The sequence below is a fragment of the Cynocephalus volans genome, chromosome 2 (assembly GCF_027409185.1).
Source record: "Cynocephalus volans isolate mCynVol1 chromosome 2, mCynVol1.pri, whole genome shotgun sequence".
Lineage (NCBI taxonomy): Eukaryota > Metazoa > Chordata > Mammalia > Dermoptera > Cynocephalidae > Cynocephalus > Cynocephalus volans.
The window spans coordinates 226,801,928-226,824,485 of NC_084461.1; the positions used below are offsets into that span (position 1 = coordinate 226,801,928).

The window sequence follows — 22,558 nt, forward strand, 5'->3', positions numbered from 1 at the left end:
GCCCATCTGAGTGGTAGGAGGGCAGATTAAAGTGATTTCTTTGAGGAGAACCAGACACAGTGTGCTCAGACGCTGTCATAAGTCCCGTCGGACTCCAAGGCCTGTGTTCACTCAGCAGAGCTCAGGGAAGCAGTGTGGCTTTGGTATCCTCTTCCAGCCTGGTTTGCTGACACCATGCATCCATGGTCAGCTGGGTGTTCTGGAGGAAGAGGATCGCTCTGGATGGGACGGAGGCCCACAGTCAGGCCTGTCAGCTGCCCCAGCACCCACCCAGGAGGGAGGAAAGGTCATTTGGGAGGAGGAAGAAATAGGCTCAAGACAGAACATGGGCACACGTGGGCATGCGAGGGGTCCAGGGTGGACATGGGACATTGCAGGACACCAGAAGCCTCAGTGATATGGGACTTGATAGATGATGCTGGGATGAGACGGCCGAACCAAGTGGTCTCTGCAGGAGCAGGCAGGGGTCTCAGAGCTCTCGTCTCTGGGTTGGGAGGTTTTAAAATGTGCCCAGGTGACCCCAAAGGGTAGCCAGAGTTCAGAACCATTGATGGGGTTGGGGGGTGAGGGGAGAAGGGCTGGCCCAAGAAGGAGTCCTGGGGAACAGTTAGGATGACAGAAGAGAGACCAGAAGGAGAGCTGAGGGTCCCTGGGTGTCCCAGAAGTTGGGTGAAGAAGGAACTTCGATAAGAAGGTGGGCTCCTTCGCTGCAGGACCTGGTCAGGACAGGCCTAAGAGGGTGTGGGGGCTAGTGGGGGTAAGGCCACGAGGGACCAGCCATCTCCTGTGGCATTGCCATGTCGCTGTGCACTGTGGACCTCAGAGGCCAGATCGTGTCTTGTGTTCTCTCTGCAGCAAGCCGTGGAGGCTGTCTTGGTCTCAGAGGCTGGTATTTCTCTCCAGGCTCAGCCTGGGGCCCGCCACACTGTTGCCCCTTCCAAGGGGACCCATATAGGGTCACCCTCAAAACTAGACTTTACCAGACCCTCCTGGAGGGCCCACTCCCCAGGCTCACCATCCCCAGATGCCCAGCCTTTTGTGGCCAGTGTGGTCAGGCCTCTAAGTGCATGTGCGCTTGGGGAGCTGCTGAGCTCCAGAGAGTGCCTAGCCAGTGAGGGTGCCTCCATCCTGGTCCACAGGGCTCCCAGGGAGGGTGGGGAGTCCAGGAGCCCGAGGGTCTGGAGTGGGCCATTCATCAATCCACAGGAAAGATGCAGCTGCAGCCCTGCTCTTTTGAAGGCATCCCACAGTGCCGTTTCCATGATGGCTCCCCAGTTCTCTGCGCAGCTCTGAGCAGTGGCTGCTTGCCTCTCCCCTCTACTGCTGGCCCAGCTCTGTCCTCATTTACCCCAGCCCACACTTCCAGAAGGAACAGCCTGGCGATGCTGTGTGTGCAGATCAAAGAGCACTGGACTCCAGCCCAGGAAACCCAAGCATTTTGCATCTCTGAACAATGATGTCTGCTAGGTGCAATGTTTCACTGGATTTGAAAAAAATCATCCACCATGGGGCTGTTATTCACTTAGGGCTCCAGGAGCCATGGGGATTCTGGAATCCATGTAGGAGCATTTCTGGGATGGAAGGGGTGGCCCCAAAGGCAGGGCGTTTACGCAGATGAGTGGGTAGGAGCTAGTTGGGTTAGGGAGTGGCTGCGTAGGGAGGGCAGTGCTTCGGGAACATTCTAGGCAGGAGCTCCAGAGTGAACAAACCCCAGAGCGGCAAAAATTAACCTCTTCCCAGGGAGATTCCTCCTTCCGTTGGCAGCCAGCTGTGTCCCGGGGGCCCCAGCGGAGAGCAGGAGCCTGCGAGTCCCAGAGACCTGGTAGATCACAGCTGCTTCTCACAAGAGGCACAACTTGGGCGAAGAGTCACAGGCCCTGGCTGAGTCACTCTGTCTGAATGCAAAGATTCAAGGGGACAGAGTATAGGGAGTGACTAAAGAAGGATCTAGAAATAGGGGTGTTTCAGTGAACTGTTACTTTGTGTCTTTTGCTGAGCACATTGTGAATTTTGTAGAAACTGCAATAAATGGAAGGGATAGGAGGCGTTATTTCTTTTTCATATGATCAAGGACTGGCAGAAACCAGTAAATACAGCCATATTTACCAAGTGTGGCTTTCAAAGACTGGAACTCAGAATTTCCAGTCTGTGTAACAGCCACAGCCCAAGCATTTGGCAGTGAGTGGCATAATTCCCCAGTGCAGGCCCAGGCGGTGGCTATGTGGGGCCTGGGGCCGCAGGAGGGGCCCAGAGCCAGACACCGCCCAGAGGGGAGGGGCAGAGGGCAGAGGTGGTGCTGGGTGGGGCCTGGGCCCTGCCTGCTCCACCACACCCAACCTAAGCTGCCTGCTCCTCAGCCTGCAGCAGGAGCCGGCCGTGCCCAGTCTCTAAGTAGACACTGACCTGTGTCTCTTTGTCTCCCTGGGAAAGGTGGCCACGAAGTGAACGACATGGCTTGGTGGAAAGCTTGGGTGAGTGGGAGCTAGCAGGGGACATGGGCTCCTGAACGGTGCTGGGTGCTGGTCACTTGGGAGGCCCGAGTGAACATACAGGCAGAACTTCAGCCGAGGCCGGCTCAGTCAACACTCAGCTGCCTGCTGGGCCAGCACCGGGAAAGAGCTGAGAAGGAACTGTCCCAGGCCTAGAGGCACTCATGGCAGCCATGGGACCTGCATGGGGAAGACGGCCGGATAAACAAACCTTGAAATGCAACTGAGGAAGCTGAAGGGTGGAGGAGTCTAGAGAAAGAGCCGCACAGAAGTCAGGCTACTCAAAGGAGCAGCTATCATGGCCGAGCCGTGCGGGACCGTGTGTGGTGTGTGCACACACGTGTGCACTTGGGGTGAAGCGGGCAGACTGCTCTTGCAGAGGGAAGAGTATGTGCAAAGGTGCAGAAGGGTAGGGAGGTGGCTTCAGAGGGAGCATGGCCCGAGGGCCCCAAGTGGGGATGAGATGGACCGGGAGAAGCAGGCAGGGCTGGGTCCTAAAGGGCCTCTCATGGCACACTCAGGAAGTCGGGCTTTACCTTAAGAGCAATGGGGAGCCATTGAAGGGCTTTGAGCTGAAGAGTAACGTGATTGAATATGCTGATGTTGGGGGACCCATCAATGCTCATGCCTCGGGGCCTGGGAGGGTGGGCAGGCTTCCTGGGATCAATGGCATTTGTTTGTTTTGGGGGGGAGTTTTTTGTCTTTTTTTTTAAAGATGACCGGTAAGGGGATCTTAACCCTTGACTTGGTGTTGTCAGCACCACGCTCACCCAGTGAGCCAACCGGCCATCCCTATAGGGGATCTGAACCCGTGGCCTTGGTGTTATTAGCACTGCACTCTCCCGAGTGAGCCACTGAGCCACAGGCCTGCTCCAGCATTTGTTTGTTTAGATTGGGCAGGGAGGAGCATGAACAGAAGGACCAGGTCTGCTGGGGCCTTGTGTGGCTGGAATCTGCGCCTTCCAGAGTGAGTGGGGCTGAGGTGGGGAGGGCAGTGCAGCCTGTCTGCAGCCGAACCCACAGGTTCCCAGGAGCTTCCTGTCTGGGTTTGAGTCTGATCATCTCTGTGCTAAGGAGTTAAAAACACAGAAGCAGATGACATCCCCTGGACAGGCACCATGCTGTGTCATTCATCCCCAGTCAGCCCTGGGAAGTCAGTGCTGTGCTTTCTAGTTTACAGATGAGGAAACGGAGACATCGAATGGCTTGCTCAGCTCCCACGGCCAGCAGAATCAGGGCAGAGAGAACTCGGGTCTCTCCTGCCCTGTCCCCAGGCTCTCTGGAGGACCAGGCTTCTGGAAGTCTCTTCCTCACAAACATCACAACACAGGGAGGGCCCTCATTGCAAACATGCTGGGTTATGGACAGGAGGACAGAGAGGAAGCCAGGGTGAGGTGGGGCAGCTGCCAGGACAGGTCAAGGGGCCATGGAGACCTCCAGTTTCACACTGGCTGCTGGGAACGTGTTTTTGAGCAGATGGAGGTGGCAGGGCAAGCCCAGTGCTGGGCAGTTTCCAAAGTCAGGTGCTGATTGTGGGCCGTGCAGCAGTGGTGCAGGGGTGAAGGGCCATCTGTGTAAGGACCTAGCCGAACTGGCAGCATAGGGATGGCATTCACTGAGAGCCTACTGTGTGCCGGACATTCCTTTAAGTGGCTCACATTCAACATCTCATGCAAGCCTCACGACAAGTCTATGTGAGGAGGATGAGGAACTGAGGCACAAGGTGGCTCAACATGTGCCAACCTTGACACACTCATAGGTGGTAGGGTTAGGATCTGAGCAGCCTGACTCCAGAGCCCAAACTCTGTGGGCCTGAGCCATCCACAACCCAGGGGAGACTGGGCTTGGGGCAGTGAGTTCACAGGTAGACTCACCTGCAACTGGCTGAGCTACCGGTGAGGACAAAGTCCTCTGGGCGCAATGCCAGGCAGGAACAGGATGGGAGGGGATGAAAGAGCAACTAAAGGACCCCTGCCCCACCCCATCTTCAGGGTGTGGCTCCTGTCTCCAGGGAGTGCCCCTCTGTGCCTCTTTTGTAGGGACAAGCTTGTCTCCCAGGTTCTCTGGGCAGTCTGTGATGGGGAAGGCAGAGGTGTGGCAGGCCCCTGTGTCCATCGCAGACACTTTATGGATGGAGAATCACAGGCTGGGCTGAGTCACCTTTTCAGTGAAAATATGCCTGTCTGGACTAGCCCGCCCCTGGCAGGACCCAGCAGGAGCCTGAGGCAGACCCTTCCTCCAACAGCAGGGGGTCTGGGATGGAAATCTGTGGAGTGCCACCACTCCAGACCTATATCCTGGGCTCTGATTCCCAGGATGTCGCCCCTTTTTATGTAAAACCTTACAGTGGGAAGTGCAACAGAGGCTTCTCGATGTGACAAAATCAGAACCAGCCAGGGAGCCACATACAAACACGGCCACCTGAGCCCCACCTCATACCTGCCAAATGAGACGCTCTTGAGTGACTTGGTCACAAATCCTGGTCAGGCACCGCAGCACCACAGCCCCCCGTGTGTTGGCTTGGGGCATGGTGTAATCCCATTTGAGGGCCCCCAGAGCTGGGCACTGAGAGCTGAGATGCCCCCACACTCCCAGACGGCCCGCATTCCTGTGGGTGAGGCTTCGTTCCGTGAAGTGTTCCAGGAGAACTCAGTGTCTGGGAAAGGTTGAGTCAGTAGAGTGGGGGAGGTAGACAGAGCCCGGCTTCTGAGTCAGACTGTGGGGGAAGTCCCAGCACCTCCACCAACGAGCTGTGTAGCCTTGACAAGCTCACGAGCCCAGGGCCCTTGCCTGTACACTGGGGCACTGACACTCACCTAGTGGCGCTGTGGGGGAGTCCGAGAAATAAGTGCTGCACCCGGAGCACCAGGCACACGCGAGGAGCTCAAGTCACTAAGAGGTGGGACAGGGGCCCACAAGCTATAATGTATGTGCGTACACAGTTGGTGACATCTGGGACCACCTGGGCTCTCTGGATGGAATTTCCACAGAAATTATTTCTAATAATTTTTGCTGTGAAACATGGTGCTAAGAAATGAGACAGGCAGACTTGTCATTTGAGATACAAGCAAAGGGTACGGAAAGATGTCTTACCTCTTGTATGTTCTTACAGATATACGATGGATGGGAATCTGCTCTGTATTTTCAGGCTCTAACCCAGGGCGTGGATGAAGGAATGAATGGATGGATGGGTGGATGGGTGGATGGATGGATGAGTGGATGGGTGAATGGATGGATGAGTGGATGGGTGGTTGGACGGGTGGATGGATGGGTGGATGGATGGATGAGCGGATGGGTGGGTGGGTGGGTGGCTGGATGGGTGGGTGGATGGGTGGATGGGTGGGTGGATGGATGGATGGATTGGTGGATGCGTGGATGGGTGGATGGGTGGATGGATGGGTGGATGGATGGATGGATGGATGGCTGGGTGGATGGGTGGGTGGGTGGGTGGATGGGTGGATGGATGGGTGGGTGGGTGGGTAGATGGATGGATGTGGTGGCTGGATGGCTGGATGGCTGGGTAGAAAATGGCTAAACAGATGAATGGATGAGTGGGTAGGTGGGAGAGTAGATGGAGGGATGGGAGGAGGGGGCGATGGAAAAGACAGGTGACAGGTGTGTGGAAGACCAGACTTGATGCGACTAAACTCTTCTATTTGAAAGATCTGAGTCTCCCTCAAATTCAGTGCCTATATCCAAACCCTGCCCCTCTCTACCATTCCTCCCCACAAAGCATGTACTTATGCGGGGTCATCCATTTTAAGCACCTGAGAAATTCCACAGGGCACAAGTTTAAAGAACCCTCTGGCAAGCCCTGAATCAGGATTGGAAGTCAAGGGCTCAGGTATTTTGGTTATTTCACAATCTGCAGAATATCCTGTAGTTCGTTCTTAACCTAACCCTCTGACCCCCGTGAGCCTGTGGACAGGATGATCAGCTGGGCCCTCCGGCCCTCTGAATTCCTATAGATACCTACGCCTCAGGAAGAGGGCAGACTGAGCTCAAACCATTCCTCAGAAACAGAGTCATGCCCGGCTTCCCAGCCTCCTCCGCATGCTCTTACAGCAGCACATTCAGCTCCAAGAAGCCTTTTCTTATGCGCTCACTTTCCTCACAGCTTTGGGTGGGTCTTTCTATTACTGCTGCCCATGGATGGTGCTGGGAGTGGCTGGACATGCTGCACACCCCCAGATGGCACAGGGAAGGAGAGGAGAGGATTTGCAGCTTCTCCCTGAAAGCTCTGGCTCTGGCTGCTCCAGTCTGTTGGCCAAGGGCCTGGAGGGCTCAGCCAGTGGCCTGCAAGGGCCGAGCTGGTCTCAGTGCCCACGGAAGGAGCTCACCCTGCAGGGGCGGGCCAAAAGGTGGGCTGGGAGCCTGCGCTGTCCTCCCTTCCCTTCCTGCTTTGAGCAGACCTGGCTCTCTTGCAGATTGAACAGGATGGTGTCACGGTGAAGGGAAATCCCCACTTTAACCCAGACCCAGATGCAGAGACCCTGTACAAAGCCATGAAGGGGATCGGTGAGTGGACATCCGTGACCTTTCCATGGGAGGGCTGTGTCTCTCTACTCAAGACCCCTCCACTCACAGCCCTGGAAAGCAGGTGCCAGGGTAGAGCCGGGGAGTTGGGGCATCTCCACGACACTCTGAGACTGACTCTCTTACCTAGAGAATTACACAGCCCCCAGGTTCCCCAGCAGTGGTTGGCACCCACCCCCCGAGACAGAAGAGATGGGATTGCTGAGAAATCTTTACATTATCTCCACTTCCCAAATGAGAAAATGAGGCTGCTTGCCCAGTGCCACAAGGTCAATGAGAGGCCAGGCAGGGACTCAGATCCAGTGGTCTGGTCTCAGTCCCTCTCCTACTGCCACCAAAACCAAGGAGGGAAGGACAGGAAATCTCACCTGGCCTAGCTCCAAAGGCCTAGGGGCGATGTCTGGAGTCACCTAGTCCTCAGATCCTCTCACTGTGTGGTTGGACCTGGGCCACACCCCAACCCTACATGGGTGGGAGGTGGGATGGGGAGGTGGATCTTCTGAGTGTCTTTTTACATTGTGAAAATCATCCAGGTGTTTGAAGCTATCCAGGTGGTGTGTCCCCACTGCTGAGCCACCAAGCAGCTGCTTCCCGCCCTCCCAGCCCTAACCAGTCCCCCTGGGGTAGCAGAGCTGCTCACGCTGTGTACCCCTGCAGGGACCAATGAGCAGGCCATCATCGATGTGCTCACCAGGAGAAGCAACATGCAGCGACAGCAGATCGCCAAGTCCTTCAAGGCCCAGTTTGGCAAGGTAAAGGGAAGGCTTGTGGGGGCTGAGTGGGAGGTTGCCTGGAGAAGGCTGGGAGGATTGCAATTTCTAGAGACCCGCTCCATTGGGAGGCAGCTCCATTCTGGACAAGGTCTTTCTCCAGAGCCAATAGAAATATGGACATGTGGGACATTCTTACACTAAAACAATTACTCTTTATTTAAGTAAAAACAAATTTAACTGGCCACCCTCTGTTTCATCTGACAGTCCCTCTGCAGCTCCCAGCCCCTGGCCTGCGGTGGCCTCCTGCAGTCGAGCCCCACCTTCCTTCCCCACCTCCTCTCTCCTGTACTCCACCTTCGCTGTGCGGTCCCCATCGTGAGCTCTGTCTCCCTGCCTCCAGCTTTGCTGATCCTGCCCTTGAGCCTGGGCCACCCTTCTCTTTCCCACACCCCAGGGATGCAGGCCTGGCCCCTTCCGTTCTGCGGCATGAGCCACTTACGCTGTACGTCCTGCCTTCTGCCGCACATGACCTCTGGGTGCAGGGAGCAAGCAGGCCAGACACTTCGTTTCTCCTCCCACCTGCCCACTCCAAGGACAGAGCCAGATGTTTGTGCAAACTCAGTAAACACAGGAATAACTGCGTGCATAGCCGTGGGCACCTGGAGGATTCCATCAGCTCAAATCACTAGTTTGGAGATGTAGCACAGGAAGACCAGTGTCCCTCTGGAGAAACCAATGTGCATTTGCACAATTTTTGTCTTAGAGGAACCAATGTGCTTCTATCCAATTTCTGTCTCTTAATCCTCACAGCTATGCATATTTCTCTGCATTCAACATTTGGGAAACGATGTTCAGAAAGGTTGAAGAAGTTGCCCAGGGTCCCAAGTATGTAAGCAACAGGTTGGGATTTAAGTCCAAGTCCAACGAAGACTTTGATCTTTCTGCTGCTCTGTGCAGATCGGTGGGGTGTGGCCTTGCAGCTCCTCCAAGACATGTGCCCTTAGAAGGAGACACGCAGGAGACATTTTCCACTCATTCATTCATTCATTCACTGAGCGCCTGTGGGCCAAGTGGCCGGCATTTAATGGTGCCACCCCCAGAGCCTGCAGTCTGGTGAGCAACGGTGATCTTATTTTACTGTGAGCTTATGACATGCCCAGCACTGCGTTTGTGAGTGGGTCACACACGTGTCTCGTAAGCAGCAGTAAGAAGCAGAAGTACCGTCTATTGAACCGAGAAGGATGCCGATGCTCAGACAGCCTGAGGGGCTGGCCCAGGACACCCCAGCCAGCCCATCCTGCTGCCTGCACTCAGGCGGGCCTGGCATGTGATCGTCACCGTTCCTTGTTCCTGCATTAGGAGCTCATCGAGACCTTGAAGTCGGAGCTGAGTGGCAAGCTTGAGAGACTCATTGTGGCCCTCATGTACCCGCCATACAGATACGAGGCCAAGGAGCTGCATGATGCCATGAAGGTGACTCGGCAGGCAGGTGGGGAGGGCAGAAACGCTTGCAGTGACTAGGTGGGGGAACAATGCCCAGGACTTGGCACGGGCAGCTCTGGCTCCCCTGGTGCCACCATGGGGCATGGCCATCTGGACCCTGGCTGAGCCCAGCAAGCTTGCAGCCTGCTACTCAGACCAGGATTGGCCAGCCTCTGACATCGCAAGGCCATGATGAAGCCAAAATCAGTACTTCTCAGAACATCACTAGACCAGGTGTGCAGCAGAACTAGAAACCAACCTCTGTAGTCCCAGCACGGCCTTCGGGCTCCCCTTTACTTTCCACCAGTGCTCTTGCTTTTGCAGATTAGGAAGGCATGGGGACCAGTAACAGTGATTATTTCCACTGGGGGACACTCGCTGTGCCAGGCACTTTATATCTATGGTCTCTAATCCATCTTCGGGGTGGGGCAGATTATTATCCCAGTTTATGGATGAGGGTGCTTAGGCTCTGGGTGGTAGATCGACCTGAGACCACCCAACTAAGGACGGAGAGCTGAGACAGCTTCCTCACCACCCCACCTGCCCTTAGTACCCCTCACTGAAGACAAACATGTAGCATCTGCCAGCAGAGCCCCAGCAGAGGGGACAGAGCAGGGATGGTGCTTCTTCCTGAGGCTCAGGTGTCCTGAGAAAAGAGGGTGTGGACAGAGCAGGAGGCCCGGGCAGAGCTCTCCAGCATGCAGAGGTTTCTGTCTCCAGGGCTTGGGAACCAAAGAGGGCGTCATCATTGAGATCCTGGCCTCTCGGACCAAGAACCAGCTACAGGAGATAATGAAGGCATACAAGGAGGGTAAGGGGGCTATGGAGGTGGAGGGATGAGGGGGTCTGAATCAAAGTCTCACTTGGGAATGGACACAAGCTTCAGCAACCCGGCAGGGAACAAGGGTCAGGCAGCATACTGGGCCACATTAGAAAGGACCCTTTCTGGCCTTTTGCACTCATGGATTCTGAGAACCTGCTGTGTGCCTAGTCCTGTGCCTGACGGTGCAACTGGACATGACTCAGATCTCTAAGCTCACCAGCTACTGGGGAGGGGGACATGCACACAGCTAAACTCTCTGCCCCTCGAGGGCCGTGCAGTGTGGAGGGCCAGAGGCTACATCAGTGGCAGACAGGGCTGACTCCCTCCTGGCTGGGCACAGGCTGACCCAAGGGACCGCCAAGGGCCATCTGCCAGGGCCCCATGGTAGTGGGGCTGTGGACTACAGGCTGGTTATCATAGTCTATAGGATGCTGGGCCAGCAGAGGTTGGCCAGGCCTCCACATTGTGTACCTAGTGGGGGTTTGGCTTTGCCAAACCTTGCAACGAAGTGGAGTTCGATTGGCCGCCCCTGTCTTGGCTCTCTGGCCTGGTCCACCTCTGTGCTTTGAGCTTGGGTGCACATCCATGTCCCTTCTAGTTCTGAACGACCATGTGGTGACAGACCTCTGCCCCTCGGACACCTGGGCATCGCATCCAGGCCTCGTGCCACAGACTCATCCTTTCTAGAAGTCTCTAATCAGGATGAGTGTGGGAAATGGTGCTGGAAGGAGGTAAGCAGGCCTTGCTAGGCCCTGCGTCTCTGCCCATGCCTCCTGGTCCTCTTGTCCCTCCAGACTATGGGTCCAGCCTGGAGAAAGACATCCAAGCAGACACGAGTGGCTACCTGGAGAGGATCCTGGTGTGCCTCCTGCAGGTATCACAGCCTAGGCTCCTGGCCACCCCTTGGCTTGGGGATCCCAACAGCTCCACCCCAGGGAGCAGCTCTTGAGCAGAGTTGCTAGGGTGGGGGTAGGGATATGGGCTCATTGAGTGCATGTCAGCATGGACAGAGGGTCCTGACTGCAGAGCCCCACACCTCTCCTGACCCCAGAAGCAGGAGGAGAAGCTCCCTTTCACCTAGAAGTTCCTTCGTGCCACACTCCAGGTCAGGCACTTTGTTTGCCTTAGCTCGCCGAGCCCCCATGCCCCTGAGGCAGCCCACTTCACAGATGAGAAACAGAGGCCTGGAGAGGATGACTGGCTTGCTGAAAGTCCTGCAGCCAAAAAGCGGCAGAGCCCTGTCTCTCCGAGCCTGTCTCCTCTTGGCCCAGCTGCTCTTGTCAGGCAGCCTGCCTTACAGAGCTGCCTCCTCTGTTCCTAGGGCAGCAGGGATGATGTGAGCAGCTTTGTGGACCCAGGGCTGGCACTCCAGGATGCACAGGTGAGACTGGACCCCGCTGGCCACATAGCCCCAGGCCCTGCCATCTGGACTCCAGGGACTGATGCCTGAAAACCTCACTGGGTACCTCTGTCCGTGGGGCTTTATTTGATGCTAGGCCAGGCGCACTCAGCTCAGCCTTTGCCCTGTGGGGTCCGAGGAGGAGAGTGACGGTGCTGGGGAGACGCAGGAGGAGGAAGGGGCATGACCTGGATAGGGGGCACTAAAGCTCTGTCCAGCAGGACCTTCGCGTTCAGTGCTGCCCAGAGGCAGAGTGAGGCTAGAGGAGGGTGGGGGGACTTCCTAGCGTAGCTTCCAGGCAACATAGAGAAGAGCTTTTAAGCCAGAGCAGCTGGAGGACGAGGAACTCAGGGGTCCTGTGTCAGCATCAGAGCCGGCACGTAGGGGAGCACGCTGGCCTGCGGACGCACGGGGCTGGCCGTCTGCCCCGCTCTGGGCCTCCAGGGTTCCGTCCCTCAGCTCCTCGTCCTCCTTCACCGGTTTGTGTCTCTGTCCCAATGCCAGGATCTGTATGCTGCGGGGGAGAAGATCCGCGGGACTGACGAGGTGAAATTCATCACCATCATGTGCACGCGGAGTGCCACTCACCTGAGGAGAGGTGCCACAGGGGTGCCCTGGCAGATGTCTGGTGTGCGGCCTTGGCAAGGAACGGGGCTGGGTAGAGAGCCAGGGAGCCCTGGACTCTTCCGCTGGCAAACACGTGGGAGGTCAGGGTGGTGCATTAACATGTAGGCTCCGCCTGTCCCCTACCTGGAGCCCTCTCTCCACAGTGTTTGAGGAATATGAGAAAATCGCCAACAAGAGCATCGAGGACAGCATCAAGAGTGAGACCCACGGCTCACTGGAGGAGGCCATGCTCACCGTGGGTAAGCGCAGGGCTCGGTGTGGGCCGTGCCAGAGAGCAGAGGGCTGGATTCCTAGGGTCACCTGCAAGGGACCACCCCCGGTCCACACTCTCAGCCTGTACCCTGCAGCCCAGGACCCTGGGGCCGTTCCACTGCTACAGTTTCAGTGTGTCCTGCCAAGGACTGTTCTCAGTGCTGCCTGCATGGTGCACAGTGTGGTGTGAGTGTGCACAGGTGAGTGTGACTGTGTCTAAGTGTGTGCAGAAGTTCGTGTGGGTGGGTGTGTGTGAGAGTGTTAGGCAGAAGGTACGTGAGTGTGTGTGCGTTTGTGAACATAAGTGTGTGAGTGCGTATGTGGGTGTGAGTGTGTGCTTGAGAGACGGTGGGGCTTGTGTATGCATGCACACATTACTGACTCTGCCAGACCCGGGCCCTGGGCGTGCCCACAGCAGCCACACAGGGAGCATTCAGTTTCTGGTTCCAGTTCTAATTGTGAAGCCCTGAACAAAGTCACCTTTCTGAACCTGAGCCAGGGGCCTGGTCCCTGCCTTAGTTGATGATTGAAGAAGTGACGTATGTGGTTTGAGTCCAAACTGATGGATGTGTGACCTGACGCTGGGGACCGTTGAGAGCTTCCCCACAGCAGGAGGTTGGGTCCCCTTAGGAGACCCATTCCAGAGCACATCCTCAGGCTCAGAGCTGAGATCATAATGGGAAGAATCATTGCCAAGCAGAGAACTGAGGCCCAGGTGAAGGGCCTCCCTCCCATGGGAGCCGTGGTCGGGGCTGCAGCTGGGGAATCTGCAGGTCAGGGCTGGGCACTCCCCTCCACACCGGCTGCCTCTGTGCAGAGCTGGCCCCGCCTCTCGGGGTGGATGGGGACATCTGAGATTCCCCAGCTGCTTCGACTGCTGTGACATAATCCAGTCTATGTTGGAGCATCTACGCACACCCCCTGCTCCAGTCTCAGCTTCCAGCATCAGCCCCTAGATGGGCTCTGAACACATCCTGGATAGTTTTTGGGCAGGAACTGCAATGGCACGCAGTACCCCGATGCCAAACACCTCCTGTCCGTTTCCCCCTGAAGCCTCACGTCACTCCCACTGTACAGATGGGACAGGAGGCCGAGTCACGAAGCCAAGCAGCATCATCGAGGCAGGGGTTGAACACACGTCCACACTCCTTCTGCAGCCCTAGGTTAAAATGCCAGCCTCCCCCATCCAGATGCCCAGTCTCTGAAGCAGCACCCGTGAAAGCAAGCATGGGCCAGCTCCCAGGACCGGATGCCCCTGAGTGCCTTAGTCCTCTGGGGCTGAGCCCCACCTTTTGCATGGGAATTCAACATGCAGGGTTCCTGCTAATAAGTGACACACAGAGAGGGCACTCTGAGGCCAGCGCCCACCATACTGTGGCTCCTCTGTGGAGTGGAGTGGCTAGATTATTGGCAGAGCTGTCTCTGCATGTGAGAGCCCAGAGGCTGCTCCGGGTCTGAGCTGTTCTCTGATAGGTCTGAGCTGGTGTCCCCAGAAGAGCCTGGCAGGCTCGGTGCATTTCACCTCTCACCCTTTTACCTGCCTGCCCCAGGTCATTGGAGCTGCGTCCAGTGCCCCAGCCTTCCTTCCCTGTCCCACCCCACTTGACACAAAGCCTCCTGTTATGGCACTAGGCAGGGCATGTAAAATAGGCCGAGCTTGCACAATGCTAAGCCTTAAGACCTGAGGCAAGACGTAAATAAATAAAGGAGCAAGCAATGCCACCCACACCCTCCAGCTGTTAACAGAGCTTTCCTGTTTGCCAGTGAAGTGCACCCGGAACCTCCACAGCTACTTTGCAGAGAGACTCTACTACGCCATGAAGGTAACTGTCCTTCTGCCCCCCTTACAATCAGCCCTACATGGCACCAACTGCAAAGCCAAGGAGCTCAGAGCCACCACCATCTTCAACACTGGGGTCTTCTCTTATCCCAGCCTCTTGTGTGTCAGAAGCGTTTTAGTCCTCACAGGGCAAACTGAGTCTGGGAAAGGGAAGCCACATTCCCTAAAGGTGAATTGGAGCAGGTGCACTCACTGGAGTTCATTGCACTCAACTTTTACAACAATCCCGTGAGGCCCGTGTGGTAATTGCCATCTTAGAAACTGTGATACTCAGGCTCGAGGTCAAAGCCGCACAGCTGCTAAGTGGCAGAGCCTCAACTTGAACCAAGCCAGTCCCTTTCATTGTACCATGTGGCCTCCTTGAGAGAGTGGATTTGCTACTAGAGATCACAGGTGGGTTTGCAGGAATCGAGGCACGCTTGGTATGGACAGTTCCAAGGGAGATTGTCACACAGGGCAGCTTAGTTGTCCTACATGTGCTGGGGTGCCAATCTTTTTGCCTGTTGTCCAAAAGTCTACATGAGCCACAAAAACAAATGCCCAAACCACTTAGATCAGATGGAATTTCTGGTGTCTGAAACCAAACTGGAAGATAGATAGTTAAATTAATTCCCTGAGACTAAAGTCAGTGCCCACCTGCTCTGACTTATGGTTGCTGACACCCCTGAGAGAAGATCTATACCAGAAACCCCCAAGCTCTCTGGCCAGCCTACCCAAGAAGTGAGAGGGCTGGGATTCTGCGGCCACATGGCTGCCTCTGACGTGAGATGGTCAGTGTTGAAAGTGAGCAGGAAGGCCCTGCTTGTGAAATGGCCAGCGAAGTTGACTTTGAGGCTGGTGCCGCTCAAGGAAGAAGTACTCTTCCTGGAGCAGGGGGTGTTTTGCATCCAGAATCGGATGTGGCAAACCAAACACCCACTGCAGTTTGGGGCACTCTGCTTCTAACACGGGAGGCGACGTGGGCAGTGGGTGAGAAGAGGTGAAGGGAACGGAAGCCCTAAGCCACTGGAGCAGCCTTCACTGTGCTTACCCCGCTGAAGCAGAGGCTCGCTCCTGCATCTCCCTCCCTCTGCGAGCCCCAGAATCTGACTGCAAAGACTTGTCCCTCACTGCAGAGATGGACAGGAAAGGAGAGAGGTGATCCTTGACTGCCACTGTCTTGTCCAGGGAGCGGGGACGCGTGACGGGACCCTGATAAGGAACATCGTTTCAAGGAGCGAGATTGACCTAAATCTTATCAAGTATCAGTTCAAGATGATGTACGGCAAGACCCTCAGCAGCATGATCATGGTAAGCCATGAGTTCCCAACTCTAACGTGTCTGAAATATGGACATTACTGGGAGACTCAGATGCTGTGACCAATGTCACATGTGTCCTTCCCTTCCCAGTGGGCATCCCATGCTTGCACTCATTACCACGTGTTATGTGCAGGGAACAATAGGGAGTCAACGTGGCCTGAGCCTGGAGGGGCGTATGGGGCGGGGGTGGAGCACAGAGACCAGGTCATGGAGGCCTCTCTAGGTCTCGCCCAGAAAGTTGGCTTTGCATTGAGTTATGGTTGCCCCTTTGAAAACACACCAGATCCTTACAGAAGGGACCATATCTGAAGAGTCAATGAGAATAAAATATTTGGTACAAATGTGAGCCCACCACTCAAATCTAGATTTAGGTAATCCTGGCAGCAAACTTAAGTAGATAAATCAGTTAGGTCCCAATGGATGGCCTAACCAGATTCTAATTAGTGAAAGTCCTGGAGCCTTCAAAACACACAGCGATTATCACACTGCTATAACTTCCAGAGAAAGAGCTCGTCTGGCAATCAATGCAAATCGAGACTTTGACAATTTCATTAGCAGAAGTGAAATCATGACAGATGCATCTCCAAGTCATTACTGGCTACCAAGTTGAGTCTAGTTCTCCTACAAGTGTCTACTGTTAACTACATTTTCCGAGAAACACGAAGCTTACGATATGTTTAAAAGACATTTCTGCTATAAGATGTTTCAGGATGGGCATCAGGTAGGCAGGGCTGAGGAGAGGGTTGGAATGATGGTTTTGTGTTAGGATCCCAGCCAATCTTGGCAGGAGATGGGAGGGCCAGGCAGAAACCAGCCCAGCCTGCTGCTGTGTCACCCGCAGGCAGTCTCAACTGTCTGTCATGAATTCTTCCAACCACACGTGGTCACTAATAGCCTTGGAGAGATTTCTATTCCTTCTCACCATTCCAGTTACATAGGTCATACTGCAGAAGAACAAAAACATCGTTAGGTAAAAATGCTCACCTCAGCCCATCCAAGATGTAGACCCGTCCGAGATGTAGACCCTGTGAAAGAGACAGACTCAGCAGGCCGATTACGGCACCATCACTAATGCAGCCCCCCATCCTGAGACCCGTGAAGCCCTCCTCTTAGGGTTTTGCCTAATGTGGTCACTGAAGAAAACTTAGGTTAAATTGTGAATAAGTTGACCAAACATCTTCTTTGTAAGATAGACCACTCTCCATTCTACAGGTGTCATCAAAGCAAAAATGATTTCCAGCAGTAATGCGAGCGTTTAAAACTCCTGCGTGGGAGGAGTCTGTAGGAAAACGTGTAAAAACGCCACACAAACGTATCCATTTTAAAAAGCAGACAAAATTGCTTTCCTAAAAAAGAAAACCATACTGCAAAAATTGTCTGAAAAATAGTAAAAACAAAAAAGGGGGACATTGAAAACGTAGTTTAAAATCTACAAGATTTCAGGCTCAAAACAGGCAAATTTTTTACTAAACTATCAAGGAATAATTCATTCCCAAGTGACCTAAACTGCTCCAGAGCATAGGAAAGTGCAACTAGCCCGAGCCTTACCACTAACCACGTGGCCTCGGATGAATCCATTTCCCTCTCAGGCCTTTTGTCCTCAACCACATAAAAAGGAAAGGAGCCGACTTGACCTCGCTCCTTCCTCACTCTGTGTACAGATCCTTGACTAGCCAGTCCTATCAAGACCCAGTAGTAGCTCAGAAATGGGCTCAGCCAGTGGAGCTGTGGGGTCAATCTTATTGGGAGGGGAACACTGCCTGACGCCTGCCTGAGCCAGCTGCTGTGCGGGCAAGCTCACCTTTCTCCTGCTCCTTACCCTCCACCACGTCTCAGCAAGGTGCATATCATCACCAACAGCATTGCACAATCAAGAGAACCAGTCTCAGAGGAGGTGAAGGGACTTGCCTCACCACAGGGTCAGTGTATGGCGAAACTGTGGTCCAGATCTGCACAGCCCAAAGGCCAGGCTCTCTCCACCCAGGGCCTCGCCTCCAGGCATATCACGGGACACCCTGCTTTCAGCTTTGGTTCCCTGAACTGCACTAGCAGGTGTTGAATGAATAGTGGATCATGTGGAATAAATGAATGCTTGGGCACACCTGAGTCCCTAATGAAACACAGGAAGAGCCCTGGGGCAGCCGAGAGGCTAAGGGAGCCACCCACATGCCTTCCTTGTGTAAGAGGGGAACCGTCTCTGCAACCCATATAGGTGGTAGAGAATCAAAAGGAGCTAGAAAGGAATAGCTTGAAATAAAAAACAAGGAAAGAGAGGTCACATAGCATGGAGCCTGTGGCATAGGAACCCTCAGAGGGGTGGGCCAGGCCCCACCCAAGGAGCACAACTCTTCATAAAAACTCCCGGGAGCCAGGCCAGCCTCTCAGTCGGCCTCTTCTCACGCTCCTGTGCCTCCTGTCCTCAGGAAGACACCAGTGGTGACTACAAGAATGCCCTGCTGAGCCTGGTGGGCAGCGACCCCTGAAGGCGCAGAAGAACAGGAGCAAGGCCAAGAAGCCAGCACCTCCAGGCCCTGCTTGCTGGACCTTGGCCGTGGATGGGGGTGTGGGGTTGGGGCACCACAGCCAGCCTTTCAGTCTTCTATTGCCCAGTTTCCAGTCCTTTCCAGCAGTCTTTCTAACCCAGAGGGCGGGATCAGCCTGGGGTTCCTCTTCCACCTTCCTCCCGGGGCCTTCCCAGGTGTGAGCATAAGGGCAGCTTTCGCACGCCTCCGGCCTGCAGGGGCTCGGGCTCATTTCTTCCTCCCTGGACAGGAGCTTCCCAAGTTTGACTGGTCACGGAGTCACCTGGGCACAGGTTACATAGATATCCCGGCCCTATGCCCCATCAACTGAATCAGGGTCTCCAGAGGAGGGACCAGGGAACATGAATTTGTAACAAGCATCTCAGCTGACAGTCTTCTCTGTCGGGCAGCCAGCGAGAAGGCTGTGAGAGCCCTTACGTTTCAGAGCCCAGGTTCACAGGCAGCTGAGAGCAGAACGCAGATGCCCGTGCCATCTGCGGTGCCGCAGGGTCCACTCACCAGCAGGTAGCACAGGGGAACCTGGCCAAGCCCTGTGCACAACTCTGATCCCAGCAAACAGCAGCTAGGACTGGGTCCCTGGAGGAGCTGAGATGCCTTTGTTGTGGTTTTCAGAATAATAAAGGTTTGTACCTTCAGATCAAGTGTCTTTGGATTTTTAGTAGTGACCAGAGTAGGGCCAATTTAATTTGTCAAGAGCAGAGCTTGGGGGAGCCACGAAGCCTGAGCACACCCATGAGCGTTTCCCTGCAGGAACTCCCTGGGTGAACTGTGCTGTCACCCTGGGGACAACTCTTGTAAGTGAGGATAGTTTCTATTTGCCTCCTGGCTTGTAACCCAAATCCCCATATCCCAGGGCTGCAAGGGGCTTGAAAAGTCATCTAGTCCTATTCCAACCTGCAGCTTGGCTCACCTCCACAGCACCCACCCTGACACCCAGGGGTGGTCCTGGCAGAACTTGGGGTGTACTTGGCTTCCTCCAAAGAGGGGAACTCACTACCTTCTTGGACGGCCCAGTCTTTTTCCAACCAGTGTGATCAGTAGAGTTCTTCCTTTAACTGAGCCAACATCTGCCACAGCTCGCCACCTCCATGCCCACTGCTCTCCATTCTGCCATCTAGGGCTACAGCATTCATTCCCTCCCAGTGACAATAAGGCCCACATGTTCCACTAAGACTCTGTCAACACTAAATATTTCCAATCCCTTCAACTAGCCCTGCAGGAGCCTGGCTTGGGGCCACCGCCTCTGAGCATGCTCCAGTTTGCAAACTCCAAAGTGTGGCCCCAAGGAGCGAGAGCACACCTGGAGGAGGTCAGTGAGACGGGACCCTCGTGGTCTCTGAGCTCACACGGGTGGGAGGGAGGTTCTGGCTCTGCCCCGCACTGGCCCCGTCACCCAGTTGCTTGCTCTCTCTCTCTCTGAGCCTCAGTTTCCTTACTTTTCAATACAGAGTGGGGTCCCAGTTACAATTGCTGCATGTCCAACTACCCGGCGCTGGTGGCGTACAACCACTGTTCTATGATGCACACACCTTCTGTGGGTCAGGCACTCAGCCAGGGTGCTGAAGTGGATGGCATGTCTCCACTCCAGCAAGTCGGGGGCCTCTGCCAGGAAGTCCTGAAGGTTGAGGTGACTCTAGAGCAGGGGGCTGGACTCATCTGGATGAGTCTTCGCTCACATGTTGAGTGCTTGGGTGAGATGGCTGGGAAGTTGGGCTCAGCTGGGACTGTCCTCTGGGCCCTTACAGGTGGCCTGTCCAACACGGCAGCCTCAGGGTAGCGGGACTGTTTATGTGGTGGCTAGGGCTCCTGGTCTTCCAGTGGACACGGAGGACACTGCATTTCCTTCTGTGAGGTAGCCTCAGAGTCATGCAGCAACACTTCCTCCATGTCCTATTGGTCAGCGACATCACAAGCCACCCCACCTTCAAGGGAAGGGGACAGAGACCCCATCTGTCAATGAGAAGAGTGTCAAAGAATGTGGAGGTGTCACAAATGGGGCTCGAAATACTTAAGACTAGTACTACACAGCCAGCTCACCTGGACGGCTGCTGCCTGCAGGGCAGGAGCACTGCCCGAGAGACCCTGCAGGGCCAGGCGCAGCCCTCGGTGCCGGATCGCGGGCTCACGTGTGGGGCCCGGGCAGGCTCCCGGCGGTGCTGCAGCAGCCACGTGCCAACATGTCTTGGTCTGCTCAGGCCGACATAGGATATACCGGGGGGCTTAAACCACACACATGCACTTCTCACAGCTCTGGGTGCTGGAAGTCTAAGGTCAAGGTGCCACCAATTCGGTTCCCGGTGAGGGCAGCCACCTTCTGGACACATCCCCACATGACCTTTCATCAGCGCTTGTACGGACAGAGGAGGAGCGAGTCTCTCTCTTCCTACACGGTCACTAGTCCCACCGCCCAGGACCTCACGTCAGGGCCCCTTAAAGGCTCCACCTCCAAACGCCATCACACTGGGGACTGCGGCTCCAGCCACTAAGAGCTCTCTCTATGAGGGGTCTTCAAAAAGTCTGCGGAAAGATTCATATTGTCTCCTAATTCCACTTTGCCATTAACTTTTTGAAGTCCTACGCGGAATTACTGCCTTAATAACTAACATCTTGTCCCTCTGTCTCCCTGAGAGAAGTCATGAGCCCCTTGAAGGCAGGAACTTTGTTTCATTTGTTTTTGAGTGTTCCGTGCCTAGTAGATGGCAGGCATTCAACAAATATTTGGAACGGAAGACCCTACCAGCCAGCAGGTCAGCCTGAACAGCCTTGGGCTCAGCCTGAGCCCATCCTTACGGTCTCTGATTCTGACAAGACCCTCCGGGCCCACTAAGACTCTCTGTGGAAGGAAGTCCACCCGGCCAACCCTAATGGAAATAGTCCTGAGCAGATCGAACGGGAGAGGTGGCTTCCCTCTCTCTTGTGGCACCTACCTGGGCCCAGGCCCTGTTCAAGGTTCTGACACGGCAGTGATGACCCCAGCCGAATGGGTCCCCGTTAGAGCCCCTTTGTAAGAGCTTTCTTCCCCGACAACCAGTCCTCTGCGCAAGAGGCCGATGGCCAGAACTGGGCACATACTCATCAGTGTTGGTTTCTTGCTGTCACGGGGGTAGGGCCAGCATGTTGGGCTTGGCCTGTTTAGGGCCACCTTCCTGAGGGTTGAATACTTGGGCAAAATCAAGATTCTCCAGGCAACAATTCAAGGCAGGAATAGCCTTGGGGTCAGCAACCCACATTGTCTGTTACTACGGCACCCAGGTTGGGGCTGGCAGATAAGCCATCACAGGGAAGGTGACACTTGGGCAGACTTTGGAAGGATGACCCAGTACTCATCAGGATAGGGAAGAACATTCCAGATGGAGGGAGGAATAAAAACAGTGGCAAGAGAGCTGGTCTGTAGCAGACAAGCTAAAGGAGAGGTGGGACTGTCAAAAGACAAAGATTTGTCAGGGGCCGAGTCAGGGAGGACTCAACACTATCAGGCTGAGAAGCTCAAAGGATTTCCAGGGACAAAGGGGAGCCCTCACAGAAGACAGGCAGGAGCGCATCTCAGCTGGGTTTTAGTGAGATTTCTGGCAGCAGGATGGAATGTGAAGACGCCTAGGTGTCTGGGGCAGGGAGCTGGCAAGACACACATACCAGCTGCCTCCAGCCTTCCAGCCTAGCACCTCATGGCCCTGGGATAACTCCTTAGGAAGGGGCTTGCCTTGGCCACATTCTGTCCTGGCCCAGAAAGTCTTCCTAAGTATTTGCAATGTACCGCTAGGCACCGAATCTCTGTCCCCGTAGTGAGGAACAGATACTGATTTCCACAGCTCCTACCCTGAGCCCATGAGTATCTGAAATACCTCTGTGAGCCCCAGGCTGAGTGTGAGGCTCGGGGCACGTCCAGGGCCCCGTGTAGGTGTCCAAGTTCCCTCATGGTATAGGGCCGAGGTGGGCCCCATCTGATGCGGCCCATGACTACCTTTGTTCCTGGCTCTGGGCCTGGCCCGCAACCCTACTCTGATGAAATTCCAGGGCCACCAGCTTGGTGACTAGGGCCTGCACCGTCTCTGTCATATGCTCTGGAGCAGGACTCCCCGCAGTGACCCACAGATCCGAATCCCTGGGGTGCCTGACGCTCAGCGTGACTTGGCTGTGCTCGGCTTGCTCTGCCTGAGCCAGTCAGCTCCTCCCAGGGCCGCAGGTCTGTAACCAAGTCTTCCTCTCCAGAGCTCAGTAACTCTGCTCCCAGAATGCCTTGCTGCTGGAATGACCAGGTTGACCATAGATGAACTGTGACCACCCCCACAGCAATTACCCGTTGCTGCTGTCTACAGCTCCTCACGGACAGGTTCCCCGTCCCCAACCCCTACCTCAGCCCCACTCGTAAGTTGAACCTAACTGAAACAGAAGTCAGTCATCTCCACTCTGCCCCTGGCCTAGTGGGACACAACCTGTTGGCTCATCTTTGGTACCAGCCTCTGCCATGTTCTGCACATCTCCCTGTGCCCATCCGACAGGACTTGTTGCTGGGGGGACACTTGGGCCTCATGTTGGCTTTGGTTTAAGGTCCTAC

At 55.2% G+C, this 22,558-nt stretch overlaps 1 protein-coding gene across 1 annotated transcript; it reads left to right on the top strand.

Annotated features, from left to right (window-relative positions):
* Nucleotides 1-2,386: 2,386 nt before the first annotated feature.
* LOC134369631 (annexin A8-like) lies at nucleotides 2,387-18,602 on the top strand. The gene is made up of 12 exons (XM_063086210.1): nucleotides 2,387-2,471; nucleotides 6,917-7,007; nucleotides 7,683-7,777; nucleotides 9,098-9,211; nucleotides 9,941-10,031; nucleotides 10,838-10,917; nucleotides 11,365-11,424; nucleotides 11,947-12,040; nucleotides 12,213-12,308; nucleotides 14,086-14,144; nucleotides 15,329-15,451; nucleotides 17,884-18,602. Exons 1-12 carry the CDS (start codon nucleotides 2,451-2,453, stop codon nucleotides 17,941-17,943), a joined length of 984 nt encoding a protein of 327 aa, XP_062942280.1. The 5' UTR covers nucleotides 2,387-2,450; the 3' UTR covers nucleotides 17,944-18,602.
* Nucleotides 18,603-22,558: the final 3,956 nt, after the last annotated feature.